The sequence below is a fragment of the Equus asinus genome, chromosome 5 (genome assembly GCF_041296235.1).
Source record: "Equus asinus isolate D_3611 breed Donkey chromosome 5, EquAss-T2T_v2, whole genome shotgun sequence".
NCBI classification, from domain to species: domain Eukaryota; kingdom Metazoa; phylum Chordata; class Mammalia; order Perissodactyla; family Equidae; genus Equus; species Equus asinus.
The window spans coordinates 25,483,784-25,504,428 of record NC_091794.1 but is presented as its reverse complement, the minus strand read 5'-3'; the positions used below and the strand labels follow the sequence as shown (position 1 = coordinate 25,504,428).

The following is a 20,645-nucleotide window of genomic DNA, read 5'->3' as shown; positions in this document are numbered from 1 at the left end:
AATGAAGCAAAGATAAAGAGATGGTGAGAATTCACCTGCAGGGCAGCAGGTTACTGGCAGCATCTTGATATTTTTGCGGCAGGGGCACTGTGATCAGACTTGAATTTAAAGAGGTCAATCTGGCAGAAGCTTGGGGATGATTCATTGTGGGCAGAGCTTAGAGACAGCATGCCAATTAGCATTGTTGCTGGCCAGTGGTTCTCAAAGTATAGTCCCCAGGTCATCAGCATCAGCACCACTTGGGCACTTCGTGGAAATCTAAGTTCTCAGGCTCTACCCGAGACGTACTGAATCAGAAACTCTGAGATGGACCCAGAAATCTGTGTTTTAACAAACCCTCCAGATGATTCTGATGCACACTCAATTTGTAGTCCATACAAGATGTGATGATGGGCCAAACTGAAGTAGTGGCAGTGCAAATGAAGTGCAGTGGGGCTTCTAGAGATTGAATCTAGAAGGACTTATGATTAGATGGAGTGCCAGTGGGTGAGTGCCAAGGGAGCAGAAAGGGACAGAAGCAGATTCTGGCACTGGATAATGAGACTCCTTCCTTATATAGGTGTCCCTAGTGGGCTTCCTGTTCCTTTTGGGCTTATACATCTCATCCCTGGCCTCCTGTATGGGAGGCCTCTACGGAGCCCCCCGGATCCTGCAGTGCATTGCCCAGGAGAAAGTGATTCCTGCACTGGCCTGTCTGGGGCAAGGGGTGAGTGACCCTTTCTTTGAGAAATGTACATTTTCCACTAACCTGATTGTTGGCCAATAAATTGCTTCAGTCTTTCTGATTAGAACCACTGGTCAAGTTCTCCAGGAGAGAGAAGTAAGAATGCAGAAATCTTTCTCTCACCCCTGTCCTCTGGCTGCCTTAGACTCAGGTTGGTTGGACAAAGCATCTGTCAATGTCACCTGGGCCCTTTAGCACTGGGTTAGCTAATTGTCACGGTAGCATCTTGGACCCCGTGCACAGGGAAAGGGAGTGCCACATCCTTTCATAACAATAAATTCGGGATCCTCCAAGTTTAGCAGAGAAGAAAGACTCTTTAATAAGGAGAGGAGCTGGGCCTTGCAGCTCTGACTCTCTCCTCGAGATTCGCCTTCCCTCTGGGGTCGCTTTAGGATGATTTCCCACACCTCTGGCCTCCCTGTTGCTCATCATGGCCCAAACCCTGACTGACACAGTATCGCTTGGCTAAGTCATGGAATGATCAAATGAGACATACCTAAAACTGAGGAGATGACAAGAGAGAAATAAACAGAGAGAACCCCATCCCCAGCCTCCCTCTCGTTTGGGACCCCGTAGTTGCAAGTCATCTTTAATTCCTCTCTTTACCTTCCTCTACTTCTTATCCATCAGTCAGCATGGGCTGCACGGAAGCAATGACTATGGTCTCTAGTACCTTCCATGTGGTATGTGCCTTTTATTTTATTTTAATTTCATTTATTTTTTAAAGGCAATGTATGCACAGGGTTCAAAAATAGAAATGATATAAAAAGTATACCCTGAGGATTTTTACTCCTATCATAAGTCTTTCTACTCTTTCCTCACCTGCACCCATGCTTTATCAGTAGTTGTTTTTATTAGTTTTTTATGAACCCTTCTCTCCTCTATTTTTACGCAAAGGTAAGTGTTCTATATACATTGTTCTATACCTTGCTTTTCTTCATTTAATATAGCTTGGAAATCTGTCTTTTCATATAAATAAGGAGAGAATTTCCTCATCCTTTTTCCATCATATGGATATACCATAGTTTATGTAACAAGTTCCCTATAGATTGTGTGTCGTCTAGTACACAGTGCTATAAAGAATAATCTTGTGTGTGTATAATTTTACACATTTGCAGATGTATCTGCAGGATAATTTTCATGAGTGGGTTGGCTGAGTCAAAGGGTAAATGCATCTTTAATTTTAATAGCTATTGCCAAAACGACTTCCATGGGATTTGCATCATTTTGTACTCTACTAGCAATGTGTTAGAGTTCCTGTTTCCCCACGGCCAGCACCACTCTTAGACTGAGGCCAAGAGACCCTGCTCTATAGGACTGTTCTAGTCCTTGGGGTAAGTAGTTCATGAGGTCAAGGGGATGTGCCTGCTTGGATCCTGTGACCCCCTTCTAGATGGTCCAGGAATGCTGCATCCAGGAATTCCCTGCCCAGATGTCCCCCTAGTCCACATCCAGGGTCTGCAAGGGCCTCTTCCCTGGGCCTGTCCTCTCTAGGGTCAGGGTGTGGGCTGGGAGTCCACATGTGGGTGTAAGGCCCCCCAGGGTATAGTCTGGGAAGGGAAGGGAGCTGGGCTGTGAGCTGGAGGCTGTGCACGGCCATCCTTCAGTGAGGAGCTCTGAGGAGTGCAAGATTCTAAACTTAAACCTGGCCTTCCCCATCATCTTGAAGGTATCTTTGCCAAGGAAGGAGGATAGAAGATATTTGTTTAACAGTTAGCTTGGTTTATCATTGTAAATATTTAGAAATAATGCATGTGGGCTGCCATTTGCACCCTTGCCCTGAGCACCACAGTGTTAGCAATGTGTATGACCACAGTGTTAGCAATAAACTCGTCCACGATGTCAGCAGTGAGTTTGTCCATGGTGTTAGCAGTGGGCTTGTCCACGGTGTCAGCAGGGAGCTCTTCCTCTGTGTCAGCAGTGAGCTCGTCCTCAGTGTTAGCAGTGAGTTCGTCCACAGCTCATTGTCAAATGTGAATTTTTGCCAATTGTGTAGTGAGAAACGACATCTTAGGATACTTGTGATTTGCATTACTCTTATTATGATGAAGTTGAATATCTTTTCCTCTAAGAGTTATTCATATATTTTTGCTGTGATTGTTGGGTTGTTTCTTTCAATATATGGAAGCTCTTTTTGTTTGGTAAGGACATTAACTCTTTATGACATGTATTACAAATATTTTCTCTAGTTTGTCACTTACCTTTTAACCTTGGAAACTCTTTTTTCAAACCTTCTTTACATATGATTAGATTTCATTAGCATGTTTTCTTTTTTAAGAGAATATGCTTACAAAAATTCTTTTGAGATACATTCAACATACAGAAAAGGGCTTCACACCAATGTGAACCGTCTGAAGCATAACTATGAAGTGAATGTCCCTCTAGCCTCCACCCAAGAACACTGCCAGTCCCCAGACGCTGCCCTCCACACGCCCTCTCTGGTCAGAGCAATGTCCCTCTCAGTGTGGCAGCTGTAGCTACTGTCCTGACTTCTATGATAATGATTTGCTTGCTTTCTTCATGGCTTTACTGAGGAGTCAGCAAACCTTTTCTGAAAAGGGCCAAATAATAAATATTTTAGGTTTTGCAGGCCCTATGGTCTCTGTCACAACTATTTGTCTCTGCAGCTGTAGCTCAGAAGTAGCCACAGACAATACCTAATGGAATAGACATGGCTGTCTTCCAGGAAAACTTTATGTGCTCTGAAATTTGCATTTCATATAGTTTTCATGTGTCACAAAATATTACTCTTCGTTTGTTTTTTTTTTCCCAACTGTTTAAACATGTAAACCGACTCTTAGCTCATGGGCATCCATAAACGGATGGTGGCCAGATTTGGCCCATGGGCCATGGTTTGCAGACCATGTTTACTTCCTACATATGCATCTCTAATCAAAATAGTTTAATTTTCCCTGATTTTTAACTTTATGTAAATGTCACATGCTTCTTTCACTTAACATGATGTTTATGACATTCATCCACACTTTTGCCTGTAGCAGTAACTTGTTTATTATCATTCCTATATAGAATTTCCTCATTTGCTACAATTTATTGATTCATTCTGCTGTTGATGGACACTTGGGTTGTTTCCAATTTGGGACTATTACAGACAGTGCAATGAAGATTCTTGTACCAGTATACTGGTGCACTTGTAGAGTTCTTCCAGACTATATACCCATTAATGGAACTGCTAAACTGTCAAGTATGAACAGTCAGCCCTCAGTTATCTGCAGGTTCCACATCCACAGATTCAACCAACCTGGGATCGGAAGGCCCACGGATGGTTGCATCTGTACTGACCATGTATAGACTTCTTTTCTTGTCATTATTTCCTAAACAATACAGTATAACAACTATTTACACAGCATTTACATTGTATTAGGTATTATAAGTGATGTAGAGATGATTTAAAGTATATGGAAAGATGTGCATAGTTTATATGCAAATACTGAGCCACTTTATATAAGGGACTTAAGTATCCGTGGGTACAGTATTCACAGGGCTCCTGGAACCAATCTTCCATGGATACCAAGGGATGACTGTATATATTCACCTCTGACATAACGCCAAACTCTTTTTCCAAAGTAGTTGTGCTAATTACAGTCCTATCAGCAGTGGACAAGCATTTCTGTTCCTCTATATTCTTTTTTTTTTTTTAAGATTTTATTTTTTCCTTTTTCTCCCCAAAACCCCCCCGGTACATAGTTGTGTATTCTTCGTTGTGGGTTCTTCTAGTTGTGGCATGTGGGACGCTGCCTCAGCGTGGTCTGATGAGCAGTGCCATGTCCGCGCCCAGGATTCGAACCAACAAAACACTGGGCCGCCTGCAGCGGAGCGCGTGAACTTAACCACTCGGCCACGGGGCCAGCCCCATCTGTTCCTCTATATTCTTGCCAATATTTGGTATTACCAGACATTTTAATTTTTGCTAATCTGGTGGGTGTTTAATGGTATCTCCTTATGATTTTAATTTGCATTTCTCTGATTATTTAATGAGGTTGGGCATCTTTTATGTAGTTAATAGGCATTCTTTTGCTCATTTTTTTAGTGGGTTGTCTGTCTCCTAATTATTTTGTAGGAATTCTTTGTGCATTCTGGGTTACCCTTTGACAGGTATATGTGTTGCAAATATCTTTTCCCATTCTTGGCTTGTCTTTTTATGGTATCTTTTGGTGACAGAAGTTCACATTTGACTATTTGATCACTTTTCAACCTACCCTTATCAAAGTTCTGGCCTGGACCGCGTTTCCTTCAACTTACTTAGGACCCTTCTGAGTTCTCTTTAGTTCTACAGATTTACTTTATTCTTTGTAGTTTTCTTGTTAGAATTTGCTAAACAACTGTAGCAAATGTACCCAAAAGTGTAATTCTCAAAAACAATAAAAGTGTATTTTTACTCCTTTTCTTTTTAAAAATAATTTTACTCTTAAGTTCTAGGTGAGGCGTTTCAGGTCAATAGGAGCTCTGATCCTCAGAGACTGAGACTGGTGATGACTTTGCTATCTTCATCCTGTAACTTCAAAGGTTGCTCTCTATTCCAGCCCTCAGTAAGCGGGAACACACCTGAAGGAACACATGTGGGAGGTTTACAGGTCAGATCTGCAAGTAGCTTCTATGGTTCCAGAGTGCTGGCAGTAAAGGAGGTGGGAGCAGTAGTTAAATCCTGTGTATCTCCTGAGGGCAGAGCTGACAATATTTGATGATGGAGAATGAGAGAATGGAAGAGGCATCAAGAATTTTGCTTGACTGAGCAACTGGAAGGACGAACTTGCAATTTTATGAGATGGTGACTGCAGAAGTAGTAGATTTGAGGGACAGGAGATTGGGGGGATCAGCAATTTGGTTTTGGACATAGTAGGTTTGAGATCCTATTGATGTCAACCAAAAATGTTGAGTAGACAGTTGAATATTTCCTTTTTTGTGTGTGAGGAAGATTGGCCCTGAGCTAACATCTGTGCCAGTCTGCCTGTATTTTATGTGAGATGCCACCACAGCTTGGCCTGACAAGTGATCCTAGGTCCCTGACTGGTCGTCTGCACCTGGGATCCAAACCTGTGAACCCCAGGCCTCCGAAGCGGAGCTCACAAACTTAACCACTATGCCACCGACTGGCCCCAACAGTTGAATATTTAATTCTGGATTCAGGGGAATGTTTCAGGCTAGAGATTCAAATTTTGGAATTGAGAGCAAGAAGCTGGTATTTAAAGCCATGAGCCTGGTTGAGATCACCTAGGAGGGGAGCATAGATAGAGAAGAGAAGTGGTCTGAGGATGGAGCCCTGGGCTGCTTGAAATGTAGATTTCAGAGAAATAGAGGAGCCAGGAACGGAGACTAAGAAGGAGCAGTCAGTGACGGGGAGACAAATTAGGAGAAGCTAGATGAAGAAAGTCTTTCAAGGACCAGAGAGTGATCATCTGGGTCAAATGTAGTTCTTAGGTCAAGGAAGATGAGGACTGAGAAGTGACTGTTGTTTGTGGCCCAGGAACTGTCAGTGACTGTGATGAATAGGTTCTGTGGAGTGACAGATTATAAGAAGTTAGCACATTTTTCCACTCCTGTTCCCCTGAAGTTCACCATACCTACCTCCATTAATAACAGATATGTATAAATGTGTGTGTGTGAGCATGTGCATGTGTGTATGTTTAGTATCAAAATTCTCTCACCTCAGCCACCCATGATTCTGCTGTGTCTCCCAGGGTCTCCCAGTCCCCTTAAGGTCATTTTTTCCATTATAGCCTGGGAAGAATCAACTTTGAACCTCTTTGATTTCCAAGGCTGGTGTTAAAACCCAACGAAAGACAAAATGAGAAGTATTTGGGAAGTCCAAGTTCTATAGTAATGCCCTACATTAATAGTTACTAATACAACTAATGCCTATGGTGTGTTGGGAGCCCACTGTGTGTCAGTGCCATGTCAAGCATTTTAGATGCACTAACTCTGATCTCACAATAACCCCATGAGTTGGATATTATCCCAAGTTTGTAGACAGTTATTAACACACCAAGAATCACATGGGAGAAGTGGCTGAGCCATTATGAGTTGTGTTTCTATCATATGTGATTTTCTTCTGAAATTTCATAGTCCTGCTGTTATTTTTGTTTCTGCAGAAAGGGCCAAATAAAACACCTGTGTCTTCCATCTGCCTGACCAGCTTGGTGACCATGGCCTTTGTCCTTGTGGGTCAGGTGAATGTGCTGGCCCCCATCGTCACCATCAACTTCATGCTGACATACATCGCGGTGGACTACTCTTACTTCTCCCTGTCCATGGGTCCCTGCAGCCTCCCCCAGGTGCCTGAGTCAGGGCACAGGGAGGGCACGGAAGCTCTCCACTGCTCTGAGCATCTGCTGTTGGCGAAGGCTCCCAGCTATGGCTCTGAGAGCACTGCCCAAAGCCTCTCTGAGGGCACTCTGCTAGAATTCACCAAAGACATGGACCAGCTCCTCCAGCTAACAAGGAAGCTTGAGAGTAGCCAGCCCAGGCAAGGAGAGAGTGATGTGACGCTGGAGAGTCAGAAGGGGAAACGCAAGAAGGCCACCAAGCAAACCCTACAAGATAGCTTCCTCTTGGACCTCAAGTGCCCTGCTTCCTTCCCTACTGAGGGCTCTGATGGATTGCCCACTGCCTCCTGGCAGGGACAGGAGTCCTCCTGGAACAAGCAGAGTACCGGAAGTGAAGAGGATTGGCCTGGGGGAGCCTGTGGAGAACAACTTGTCCCTGAGCCAAGTAGCCTGCTTAGGCCAAGTGGAGAAGGTGAGTGCTTCGGAATCACACGGGGGCCTCCTAATTTGGGGTGACTACTGGTTACCTCACCTACCCAGTTATCACAGTCCTCTTTCAAGTCCTTAGCTGGTTCACTTTCTGGCTGGGTTTAAAATCCTTGTTAATTTTGATATTTATTTTGAAAAGTTATATTTAGATATCAGCTGAATACGTAATTTGACTCTGTTATAGATAGTTGATTTTAAACAGAAATTTCTAACTACTCCTGTATGTTAGAGCTGAGAGCCACGGCTAATAATTGAATATTAATTTCATTTTGCTCAAAAATTAGCAGAGGTATAATGCCAACATGAATGACACCAGTTTCTCCTTTCAAGAGAAGTGGAAAAATGTTGTGGCAAACTGCCTGGCAAGGATTCAGTATGTTTTCTCTGTGGAAGATGAATGTCCCAAACCAGGCAAGAGGGGATGGAGAGAAGGTGGCCAAAGGAGCATAGCTTTTCCTTGCTTTCTCAAATCTACAAAAAGAGACACAGAGAGACACTCTCAAAGAGAGGCTTGCAGAGCCTGAGAAATTCTGCGAGAAAGAGAAAACTCAGAATTTTTGAGACTTCCATATTCCAGGTGTTTTACCTACGTTATTTCATGTAATATAATAGATATTAGCCTTTTCCATCTTACGAATGAAGACCCTGAGGCCCAGTGGGGTCAGAGAGAAGTCTCAAAGCCAATGCTTTACACAGCTGGACATCGCAGCCAGGTCTGCCTGTATGTGAAACCCAGTACTTTCCTCTATTACCGTGCCCCTTGAGATCTGTACCGACAAGTGTGGGCAAAGAGGAGGAGACTGAGGGACATAGAAGGAGATGTCTAAAAACAAATGCTTTAGGTTCTCCCACACACCTGCTCTTGCTTCTTTGCTTCCAAATTGTTGGAAAGTTTTTAATGGTGGGGGCATTATTAAAATTTTAAAAATTATTTTATTTTTATCAAAGTAATAAGTGTACAGTTTAATAAGCCAAGTGGAATTAAAAGTCACATAATCAGAAATAGTAGTCCCCGCTCTTCTGTACTGTCCTTTTTCCCCTTCTCCACCTGCTAGTCCCACTCCCAGAAAATCCCACTTTCAACCAAAAAGTTTCTTTTTCTGTTAACCTTCATGTTACTAAATAATGTATTTGTATTGCTACTTCTTGATATGTCAGTTTCAGATATCACCTTTGGACTTTCTATTATGGTAAATGAAGATGTAACTCATTTATACCACCCTGACTTCTCATGCATTGTCAGCAGTGTAGTTCTATCATAGTTTTTTGCTTAGAAGCAAGTATTCATATTATTGTGATTAAGTAAATATTGCTTAACTCTGTGCCATATATTATACTGTGATTACATTTGGTTTTTGTCCAACTTTTTCTGTTTCCTAGAGTTAATAATTGCCTTGGTTTTTTATTTGCTTGGTTTTCTGTCATCATTTTCCTCTAAATGCTCTGGCAGATGTGTCAAACACCTGTCAATGTTCTTTTCTAAATACTCGAATCCTTCAGACATCTATCATATCCATTTCTTTTTTTCCCTCTGTCCTGTGGCTCTCATCATATTCCACTCTAGACTCTGTTCTGTTGGCCTGCTACAAAGCTGTCATCTTGGAATTCCTCCCTTTATCACACTTCTGTGTCAAATTCAGGGAACAAGAGATTTCTTGGATACAGTATTATAGTAGAATTTTGTCCTTTTTTTTTTTTTTTTTTTTTTGCTTACCCAGCGTTGAATGACCTCCCTATGTTTAAAGAATTTCCAATGTTATGAGTCCTGGTGGGAGGCAAGCAAACCTCTTACTCTCAAAGCTGAAAAGGTCAGATACGCAGTTTCCCAGCCTCTTCTGCAGCCAGAGTTCAGGCAGGAGACCGAGGCTCTGCTAATCAGAGGAACCCTCCTTATACCTGGAACTGGGGACTGGGAACCTGAAGGAATGGGAACTTTGAGGAGTTCTCTGGAAGCATCATGGTAGCTGCAGGGCGACTACATTCCTGCCTCCAGTGTCCAGGGCTTTCAGGGTCAGTGGGCTGGCTGCAGTGTCTAGACCTTGGTGCTTACAGCATTGGTGTCCCCACTAGACTGCTCTGACATATAATTTTGAGTGTTGTCCCTGGCTGCATACCCCTGGACTTGATCCACTAGGCTTTCCAGCTATTCTTGGAGGGGAGGCTGGGAAATATCTTTTTAGCTGGTCATATTGCTGCTTCAACTGAAATTGTGTGTGTGTGTGTTTTCCTGAGGAAGAAGGGGACGTTGGGTAGCAACTATCACTCTGTGCCACAATTATCCTGTTTTTAATTTCCAAGGGCTCTTGTAACCTGATTTGTCGTTATCCTTTTTTTTTTTTTTATTTGAACATCATCTCATTCTTGTTTCATGAGTACAGTGCCCTATCTTATCTCTCTGGTAACATCACTGATTCTCCCTTTAAAGTCTTTTTCTGCTCCTTTTACTGTCCTGTGTTCTCTGAGTTCTTTTCCCTTTGGCTTGGTCTTGCTCTCTCTTTTATATTGGAGCCTTTACTAAAATGTCTGTTGGTCTTTTGATTTCTTTTCTTACTTAGAAGTGAAGTACTACAAAGCTATTTAGAAGACCTGCACACCGGGCAGGGCTTGTTGAGGGGGGACACCTCACTGTTAAATGATTAGGGAGTAAGCTCACTTTTTCATGAGAGGACCCCACATGTGACTATCTAGAGGTTTTTCTGGGGGTTTTCAGTTCCTCCAGAGAAGAGTCCTTTAATCTCTTACCCGGGGGTCACCCTGATGGCTGCTTGCGTTCAGGGAGCTGAATGAGATAAGGGAGTTGGGGGCATCCCACTGTTTAGGATATAGACTTTCATTTAATTCTCTGGTTTCCAGCTCTGTTCCCCTGCTCTTACTGTGCCTGGTGTCCCAAGTCCACGCACTCTCTGGTTTGATTTCTTCACAGGAAACTCCCCTTGGAGAGGGAGTGTGGCAAAGGAGGAGTTGTTACCTGCCTGCATGGGCAGAGGAAAGGGTCTTGGTGTCTAACTTTTTCGTATGCAACCAATCCCTTGCACCCTACCACTTCCCAGGGGCATACTACTTCCTGGTCCTGAACGTTGCTGGGGTCTACGGGGGTGTATTGGGCTTCTCCCTGCCAGCACCCTCTCTGTATGCCCTAGACTTCATCCTCCTCTGCTCTGCTTGGTCTGTTACCGCTCCTCTGTCACCTCTCCATCTTCCAAGACTTGTTTTTATCCCTTCTCTCATTCTCCTCGTGTTTGTGGGTTTATGCCTGTTTAATTCTTTTTCTGTCTTCTCAGTGGGTTTTCAGGAGAGATGAGTGGTCAGTTTGCAATGTTTAATCAATGAAGTGGTTGCTACTGAGTTGCCCAATCTTAGAAATTGACCTCTCCCTCTCCTCCATCCTTACTGCCCTTACCTTGGTGCAGACCCTCGTGATCTAGCACCCAGACTCTTGTGAAGTCTCCAACCTGGACTCCTGCCTCCAGATTCTTTCACATTCTTTTCCTCCTTCTCATTGTCCACTGAGTGATCCTCTAAAATAAAACTTTCATCATGTCTCTCTTACTTACAAACCTTAGCTGGACTCTAATACCTTCCGTTTAAAATCCAAGATCTTCAGTGTGATTTGCAAGGTCCTTTCCAATCCTGCCCTGACCTACCTTGCTGGCCCATGCACTGTGTATCCCAGCTACACCCAGAAGCGCGCTCTAAGCACATCATGTTCTTTATTCCCTCCTGCCTTTGCGTACGCTGTTCTGCCTTCTCAAATTGCTTCACCTCCCCCTTCTCCATCTGGAAAAGTCCGATTTATGATTTATGATACATCTGACTTTTCAGACCATTTTCACCTCCCTCTTAGAAGGAGTCCCTGATTTCCTTTCCTGTGCAAGCATAACATTTAACTCACATGAATGTGTAAATAATTATCACATTGTTTTACACATTTAGATCACATTTGTTTACACATGTGTCTTCAGGCCTACTTGTCTGCCTGTCTTAAGGAAAAGAAGTTTTAGTTTCATTGCTTTGCCCCTAGACTGTGAGCTTCCTGTAGCCACAAACCATGTCTTTCTACCTTGTATTCATCACAATACTCCCACACAGTATGTGACACACGACAAACAGAGGCTACTTAAATGGAGGAACAATTGAAGAAATATTGGCTAAAAGATCAAATCATCGATCAGTAAAGTAGAGTAGAAAGAGTTAAACTATTCTAAGAACCTAATCTTTGACAAACCAGGTGCCATAAAATAATGAGAACCAAAGCACTATTGAATAAATATTGTTGAGAGCATATGGACCAAAAAAATTAAATTGGGGCTGTATTTTATACCTTATATAGCCACAGATTCATTATTTATAACAGCTGTGCAAGAGAGATATTTCTGACTGTTGAAGGCATCATCAAAGACAAAAAGGAGCTGATTAAATAGAAATAAAAAACATTTGCACAACACTGTGTCACAGAAGGAAATAATTATTCTGACAAACACAACTGATAAAAGCATACCTTCCAAAGCTTATTATTTTTAAAAACAGGAAGGTCAAAATCCAGATTCCACTAAAGAAAGGTCAGAAGAGATGAATATGCAATTTAGATTTGAGAAATCAATGCCCAGACTCATTCATTGTTCATTCAACAAACTAACTTTTACTGTTAAGTGTTAAATATTGTTAGTAGCTAAACATAGCTAGTGTTTATCGAGTATGTCCCATGTTCCTAGCACTGAGATGAGCACTTTAACATGGATTATCTCATGTAAGCTCAGTTAGGCTTTGTTATTATCTTTGTACAGAGGCTTAGAGAAATTAAACACTTGCTTAGGATACGAGACAATCAGAATTCAAACCCAGGTCCATCTCACTTTAGAACCTGTTCTCTTAATCACTACACAAAGTGTATGCTGCTTGCTGTCAGCATATGTTGTGAACTAGGCCATGGTATTAATTAAATGAACACAAATTAAACCATCTTTAGGATATCATTGCTTATTTATTAAGCTGTCAAAAATTTAAATAAAATATAGCAGATATGTGGTAATCAGGTATATGCATACATTGCTGGAAACAGTGTCAATGGATTCATTCCTTCTGGATCAGTCAATTAAAGTTTCTCGACATTTTTGGTCATTATTTCTTCGAATATTTTTTCTTCCCCTTTCTTTCTCTGCCAACCCTGTGGGACTCTCATTACACATTAGTTGATACACTTGACATTGTCCCCCAGGTCTCTGAGACTCATTTCCTTTCTCTTCTACCTTTTCCCCTCTGTTCTTCAGTTTGGATAATTTCTATTGATCTATCTTCAAGTTCACTGATTTTTTTCTTCCACCATCTCAAATCTGCTGTTGAGGCCACCTAGTAAATGTTTTATTTCTGTTACTGTGCTTTTTATCTGCAGAATTTTCATTTGGATCTTCTTTTATGGTTTATATTTCTCTATTGATATTCCCTATCCTGAAAGTCATTGTCTTCAGATTTTCCTTAAGTCGCTGACATTGTATTTTTACTTAATTCTTTGTTTGTATTTATTATACGAGGTGCTTTGAAGTTTTTGTTTGCTGTACCCAACATATGGGCCAACTCAGAGTCAATTTCTTTGATTTCTTTTTTTCCTGGGCATGGGTCACAGTTTCCTGTTTCTTTGCATGTCTTGTAATTTTTGGTTGAAAACTGGACAATTAAGATAATATGTTGTGGCAACTCCTGATTCTGATGTGTGTTTCTGAGTTCTTGTTTGTTTGTTTTAGTAAGTTGCCTGGATTTGAACTGTGGAATCTGTCTTCCCTGTGGTGTGTGGCTTCTGATGTCTTTACTCAGTTTTTTATTCTTATTTTAATTTTTAGCCTGGCCTCCCAGGGGTTTGCCCCTGTGTCTGCATGGCCCATAAGCCTTCCACTTTCTGCCAGTGGATCTGTGTGTGGGTTGGGAAGCAAAGTCAAAGATGCAGCCGGTTCTCCAGTCTCTCCTGGCTTTTACTTTTTTCCAGTTTCTCTTGGGTCTCCCCAGGCATAGGCATAGTTTTCCAGTTGGCCAGGAAAATGTGGGGAGCCTTAGTCCCTCTGTGGCTTTCTCCTTTCTAGAATCTTCCCTTTAAATTTCTGGCTGGTCCACTGCTCACCCTAGCTATGTCTACAACCTCAGGCTAACAAAGGTGAGGATTTTCCCCCTTCAATTTTCTACTCTCTCACCACATTTAGCTTATAAAGGCACAGGTTTTTTTCCCCCTGCTCCAAATCAAGTTTGCCCTCTCTGGTAGAAAAATTGCTGGTTTCTGACCAGCTCCATGCTGGTAAGAACTGGGGTGGGGATGGGAGCAGCCCAGACAAGAAGGCCACAGACTCTCACTATTCTTACCCTCAGCTCCAGCAGTTTTTGAAAAATAAACACTTCTCAACTCGTCTCCATTTGGTAAGTTTCTAGAGCCCTGAGTGATTGTTTTTGAGGATTTTGTCGAGTTGTTTACTTACTTCTTGTAGAAAGGATTCACCGACCTCTTCACATTGCCATAGCTGAAAGTCTCTCTAGTTCATTTTTTCTGGAGAATGATCTTTCAAGATGTAGCAAGAAATATAAAACTGTTTAATTGCCCTGACTTAGTAAATCTATTTGGAGGAACTGTCTATCAAGGAAACAACCCAAAACCAAACAACAAACCATAAAACGTGTACAAGATTGTCACAGCTGCATTGTTTGTGCTAATGACAAATTAGAAATAACTTAAATGTGTACCATTTGGAAAGTGGTTAAGCAAATTGTAGTATTAACATCATAAAATACTACCTAGACTTGAAGCATGATCTCGTGTGGACTGAATCGATGCACATTCCTGGTTCGTACATTCTAATTAGAACTATGTTTATTTAGTCTGATAACGATATGGTATGCATTTTCAGAGATGATTTAATATTTATTTTAAGTAAGTTCTATATTTTCTAATTTCTAGATTTTAAAAGGCAATTTAAGATTATGCATTATGTTTATTATATTTGATATTTTTAACATGTCAGATGCATGGCTTTATTTCCCTGTTTGTTTTGTGACTGAGGCTTGGTAAAGCTGCCTTCCTGGTTATTACTCTGGCATTCCTAACATGAGGAACTGTCCCCTTTCACCACCAGTCTGTAAGACTTGCTTCTCCCAGTGAAATCCTAGATAAGAGAAAAAAAGTCTTAGCCACTTAGGAAGGATTTTGGAACCAGAATTCCAAATCCAGAATTCTATTTGGAATTCAGAATTTTGACCAGTTGTCTGTATTGTCATACCTATTCAAAGTCATCGAGCATCCTTTCGTGAGTTCTCCCTTACATCTCGTGTATGAAACTGCATTGTGCCTGCCTGGAGGACCCGCCCTTCCTACTACTTCCCCCTGAGTTCCTCAGAAAACACCCATACGCACACAATTCCCTTAGGTACAGTGTAATTGAGGTTGTACAAGGTCAAGATCAAGTGTGAAAGGGTGAGCTTAACGTGACAAATCTCAAAGAGGTAAAAATCTAAGTCCTTAACCAATAGTATTCCTTAATTACAAGGAGGGCAACTGTATTTCACTAAGCCTATGATTTAAAAAATGAATCATGCATTGGGCTTGTTAAAATTACACATTTAATTAATGGCAATCATAACAGTATTCCTTCTTTTAAAAAAAAGTAATAGCGCCATCAATTCAAGTCAATCATAAACATTGGCAGAGTTTATTTTAATCCACAATTCATAAGGAGAGCTTTATCGAGTACTTCCTATACACAAACTTATAAATGCCTAGATTTGGCATTTAGAGATATAAAAGATAGTCCTGGCCCTCTTTACGTATGGAGGTATGAAAGAGCACATGGTGAAGGCACATATATGTTGAGAGGGTGAAGACTTCTCGGGGGCTAGGAGACTTTGTTCATACATTTAGTCACAGGTATGGAACATTTACTGCATTCCAGGCACTGTTCTAGGTGCTGGGGGAACATGCTGAATAGATGTGGACGGTCTCTGCTGTCACTGAGCTTGCATTCTAGTAGGGGAAGACACATAATAAACAAGCAAACAAATGTATACTGTAATGTCAGTAAGTGATAAGCACAATGAAGACAGAGTGGGTAATGGGATAGAGAGAGACAGGGGAGTGGCTGCTATTTCAGATAGGTTTGGCAGAAAAGATACCTCTGAGAAGGGGCTATTTTAGTGGAGAACTGAGTTGGATAAAGTAGTGAGCTATGCAGACATGTCAGGGGAGAGTGCCAGGCAGAGGCAATGGCATGTATAGAGGTGCACGTGGGAAATGGGCTGGCAAATTGCAAGAACAGCAGAAGTGCAGCCGAGAGTGGAGAGGAGTGGGCCCGAGGAGAGAGGCAGGAGATGAGTACAATGAGGAGAGTGGAGGCCAGTGCTGTGTAGGGCCATCCAGGCCACATGAATGTGATAGGGGGGCATGGAAGATTCTAGCTTGGTGCTGCAATGATCAGATTCAGTCTTTAAGAAGATCACTGGATTTGTGAGGAATGGGTTGTATAGAAGCAAGAAAGGGAACTGAGGCCAGTTTGGAGGTATATTAATTAGGGTACATGCAACTGCTATAACAAATAATCAAAAATGTAGTGGTTCGAACACAATAGAAATTTATTTCTTACTTGAACTAAGAGTCTAGGAAGGGTGTTCCAAATCAGTGGGAGGCTCTCTTCCATGCATTGATTCATGGATCCAGGCACCTTCCATTGTTATGACTTCTCTATGCCCTAGGACCTTGCCGTGTGCAAAGTCAAGAGTGAGCTACCATTCTCAGAGTTCAGGCACAGAGAAGAGGCACACCTACTCTCTCAAAGACTTTGGTGCAGAAGTGGCACTCACCACTTCTGTTCACCTTCCATTGGCAAGGACTTAGTCACTTGGCTACACGTAGCTGCAAGAGATCCTGGGAAGTGTACTCCAGCTCTGGTCTCTGCTACAGGAGCACACTGTAGTAAATCAGATGAAAGATGAAAGCGACTTGAACTAGGATGGGAACAGTGGAGGTGGTAAGGAGTGGTCATATTCAGAATATATTTTGATGGTAGAATCAACAGGATTTACTGATGAAATAGATGTAAGTATGAGAAAGAGCGGAGTCAAAGATGAATTTTAGATATTTGAGTGAATGGTGGGGTGGTGTCATTTACTCAGATGAAAATATTGGGGAGAATGGATTTTGGCTTTAGCTATGTTAAGATTTGAGGTGCTTGTTAACCATCTAAAGGGAGATATTGAGAAGACAACTAGATATTCAAAACTTCAGTTCAAGGGAGATATGTACTTGGGATCATCAGTGTATGGATAGTATTTAAAGCTGTGGGACTAGATGAGATCTCCTAGGAGGGAGTACATATGGAAAAAAAAAAAGAGTGCTGAGGACTGAATGCTGGGATACTCCAATATTTTGGGGTTAGAAGGAGGAGGCAAGCCAGCAAAAGGAACTGAGAAGAAGTGGCCAGTAAAATAGGAGGAAAATCAGGAGAGTGAGGCATCCTAGGAACCAGGAGAAGAAAATGTTTCAATAAGAAGGAAGGAAGTAATCATATGTATCAGGTGCTAACTGCAAGGTCAAGTAGGATGGGAACTGGGAGTTGACCATTGAATTTGAAAAGATACAAGTTATTGGCAACCTTAGAAAGAGTAGTTTTAGTGGAATGGTATATACAATCTTATAAGTGGGTTGAGGAAATAATGGGAGGTAGAGACCACAGGCAATTCTTTTCAGGAATTTTTCTAAAAGAGAGACAAACAAATAGGGCAGAAAACTAGGGGATGACAAGAAGTTATTTATTTAGATGGGAGAAATTACAGTGTAGTTGTATTTGATAGGGTTGATTCAGTAGAGGATGGAAAAATTGATGATGCAAAAGCAAAGTTTTTGAGTGGGACACAGGTAGAGGGATGGGCCTTCGGTAGGAGCTGGGGCTGTTCATCCACTGTAAAAGGAGGGAAGGCAGGAGAGGGTACAGATGCAAGTTGTAGATTTGGTGTAGATGTAGCTTGGTAGATTTGGTGATGAGAGGATAAGAAAGCTGTCTTTTGAGAGGAGATGTAGATTTGTTACATCGGGGAGAAAGAGAATGAGTTGACTAGGTATAAGATCACCGAGGAGCGCTGAAGTGTGGAAGAGGATGATATGTGCAAGGGAGCACAGATAGTCTTGGACCATGGAATCTAAGCTAGCTAAGAGGTAAAAGGGAGTGAAAACAGGAAGTAGGTGATGGAAAGCAAAAACACACTAGGGCGAGTTGACTGAAGGTCTCTCTGTGGACTATGAATAGTTGCAGTGGGGGAGAGCAGAGCAAATGAGAAAAAAAAGGAGGTGTTGGGCTGAGAGGAAATTAGAATCATGATTTCGGAGGTGGAAGATTACTGGTAAAGACAAGCCTCAAGTGTAGCCAAGGGAGTTAATGGTTGAAGTGAGTTGTCTTTTAGGCTGAGTTACAAAATTAGAGAAGAGGAGCTAATAGGTATTTGCTCGTAAAAATAGAAGAGGTAAATTTGTAACCAAGGATTTGGCTCATTTTTCTTTTAGATTTCTTCTTGAAGTCCAGGTTCCAGGAACAAGATGTCCAAGGGAGACCGACTTCTTTCTACACTCGCATGTGCAACCCCTGGGTCTCCCTGTTGGGGGTGAGTGACTTCATTTTGATCTCAGTTGTCCTTGAGGCATAATTCAGGTGTGTGATCTCTGGGTGGAGGGGTGGGGGTTGGGGGGGAGAAAAGAGTCTTAATTAGGAGCAAGGTGATTTAATTGACTATTATATTAGAATTTAGATGAGACTACATATGGCAAGATTACATTTAATGAACCACTTATTTTAATCAATGATTTACTTTTAAAATAATCATTTGTGATAACCTCTGGGTCACCAGATTTCTGGGTACACCAAATTAGCGTAATTTCACTCTAATTTTTTTCTTATAGGGAGAAGTGGGACAAGGAGGTAGGATAGAATGTCTATTTATTGATAGTTTTGGCTAGAGAGTGCTTTCAGGAGTGTGTCTTCTCAAAAGCCTGCTTCAGTGTGGTTTTTTGAATTGTGAGTGAACTTCGGTTACTCAGACTTTTATGGTGATCAGAGGTGGATGAGAGGGACTCTGATTCCTTAAGGCCCCCCCTTTGTGGCTTGCTTACTGTGGGACACACCATCGGGTGACTTGCCCTTCCTGCTCTGTTTCCACAGGCAGTTGGGTCCCTTCTCATCATGTTTGTGATCCAGTGGGTCTATACCCTGGTTAACATGGGTGTTGCTGCCATTGTGTATTTCTACATTGGTCGGACCAGTCCAGGGCTTCATCTGGGTAAGCAGCCGAGCCATTCTGCCACCACCTCCCTTCTTCTCCTTTAGCATTCATTGAAAAAAATGTGTCGTGAACGCCTATCAAATGCCAACGCACTGACTCAGATGTGAATCCCATTTCAAGTAGCTTACAGTCTAGGAGGAAAAATATGATGCACATAAATGACAACAAATAAAAGATAACAACTTACTATGAGGTTTATAAGACATGGGGAAGTAAAATGGGTGGTAACAATAGCGCAGGGGCCGGGAGGGAAGAAATGGAAATAGGCTGTTGTGAGTTTCTGATACTGTATGTGAAGTACTATATATCACGTAAAGGTAGACTGGGATAAGTTAAAAATTGTTTTGCTGAGTGAAAGAAACCAGACGAAAAGAGTTCATAGTGTATTATTTCACACGTATATGTAATAATTGAAAATGCAAACTAATCTATCATGACAGCAGATCAGTGGTTGCGCTTGGATGGGAGGCAGGCGTGTGGATGCCTGGGGGGGGAGATCTTATGAAGTGGCTTGAGGGAACTTTTGGAGATGATGGATATGTTCATTATCTTGCTTGTCGTGATGGTTTCACAGTGTATACCTGTGTCAACACTTACCAAACTGTACACTTTAAATGCATGCAGTTTGGTCTAAAAATATACCCTGGATTTGTTTTAATCAGCTATGGTAAGACATACACACACAAAATGGTTCTCATGAAGGGAGAAATTTATACTCACAGATCTCTAGAAACAGGAGGCACAGCATGCCGTGCAGGACCACATGGGGAAGGACGAGAGTTGGTCAGGAGGCAGAGGAGGAAGAGGGGAGAACGGGGCCCCGAGCCTTTATTGGGGTTTTAATGGGAAGGAATGGGTGAGAGAGGGCAGGTAATTGAGCAAGCTTAGAATTGGATAGTTTGAACAATTTTGCCAGGCTCTGCACTATAGGGGTGGTCTCTAGTTGTTGGGTGCCCGGCCCTGGAGCAATTTAGGCAGGGGAGGATTGGCGTGGTGTGCTAGAGTTTGATAAAGGAGGTGGTCGGGGGCGTGGGCTCTGGACTGGCTGGTGCTCACAGGGGAGTTATTTGCTATCTCTAGGAAGTACCACCTCCAGAATCAAGGCCCCAAATGCTAGAGCATCAAGAATACAGAAAGTAAGAAAATATAGTCAGTACTCTGTTATTGCATGTCAGTTATTCCTCAGTAATAAAGGTCTTTAAAAAATACATTTGAGGGGCCAGCCCAATGGCATAGCAGTTAAGTTCACACGCTACACTTTGGCAGCCTGAGGCTCCCAGGTGTGGACCCACACACCGCTCATCAAGTCACACTGTGGCAGGCGTCCCACATATAAAATAGAGTAAGATGGGCACAGATGTTAGCTCAGGGCTAATCTTCCTAAGAAAAAAAAAAATACATTTGAGAGCCAGCCCCAGTGGCCTAGCAGTTAAGTTCAATACACTCTGCTTAGGCAGCCAAGGTTCGGTTCCTGGGTGCAGACCTACACTGCTCTGTTAGTGGCCATGCTGTGCTGGCAGCCTACATATTAAAAAATAGAGGAAGATTGGCACGGATGTTAGCTCAGGGTGAATCTTACTCAGCAAAATAACAACAACAGCAACAAAAAACATTTTGAGAGCCCTTTTCAACAAAATTCTACGATGCCCCAACTTAAAATGAAGCAATTGGTTTCAAGTCCTAAGTAAATCAGATGAACCCTGAAAATCCAGGCAAACTGAAAATAAAGTCTTCAGAATTAGAATACTCTGATGTGTATTTTTGAAAGAAATGCACTTTAAACACTTTAAATCACACGTACATTAAAAATAATGCTTTAGGGGGCTGGCCCAGTGGTACAGTGGTTAAGTTCGCAC

The 20,645-nt window shown here is 42.1% G+C and overlaps 1 protein-coding gene across 4 annotated transcripts in view; it reads left to right on the top strand.

The window, feature by feature from the left end:
• Positions 1 to 20,645, top strand: part of SLC12A8 (solute carrier family 12 member 8) — a 126,861-nt gene that overhangs the window by 100,798 nt on the left and 5,418 nt on the right. For 3 of the 4 annotated variants that reach the window (XM_070509089.1, XM_070509090.1, XM_070509092.1), the window contains 4 exons: positions 560 to 706; positions 6,832 to 7,477; positions 18,017 to 18,114; positions 18,669 to 18,786. In XM_070509089.1, coding sequence (XP_070365190.1) covers positions 560 to 706; positions 6,832 to 7,477; positions 18,017 to 18,114; positions 18,669 to 18,786 — 1,009 coding nt within the window. The remainder of the gene's footprint in view (positions 1 to 559; positions 707 to 6,831; positions 7,478 to 18,016; positions 18,115 to 18,668; positions 18,787 to 20,645) is intronic. The other variant, XM_070509091.1, reaches the window with a different exon arrangement.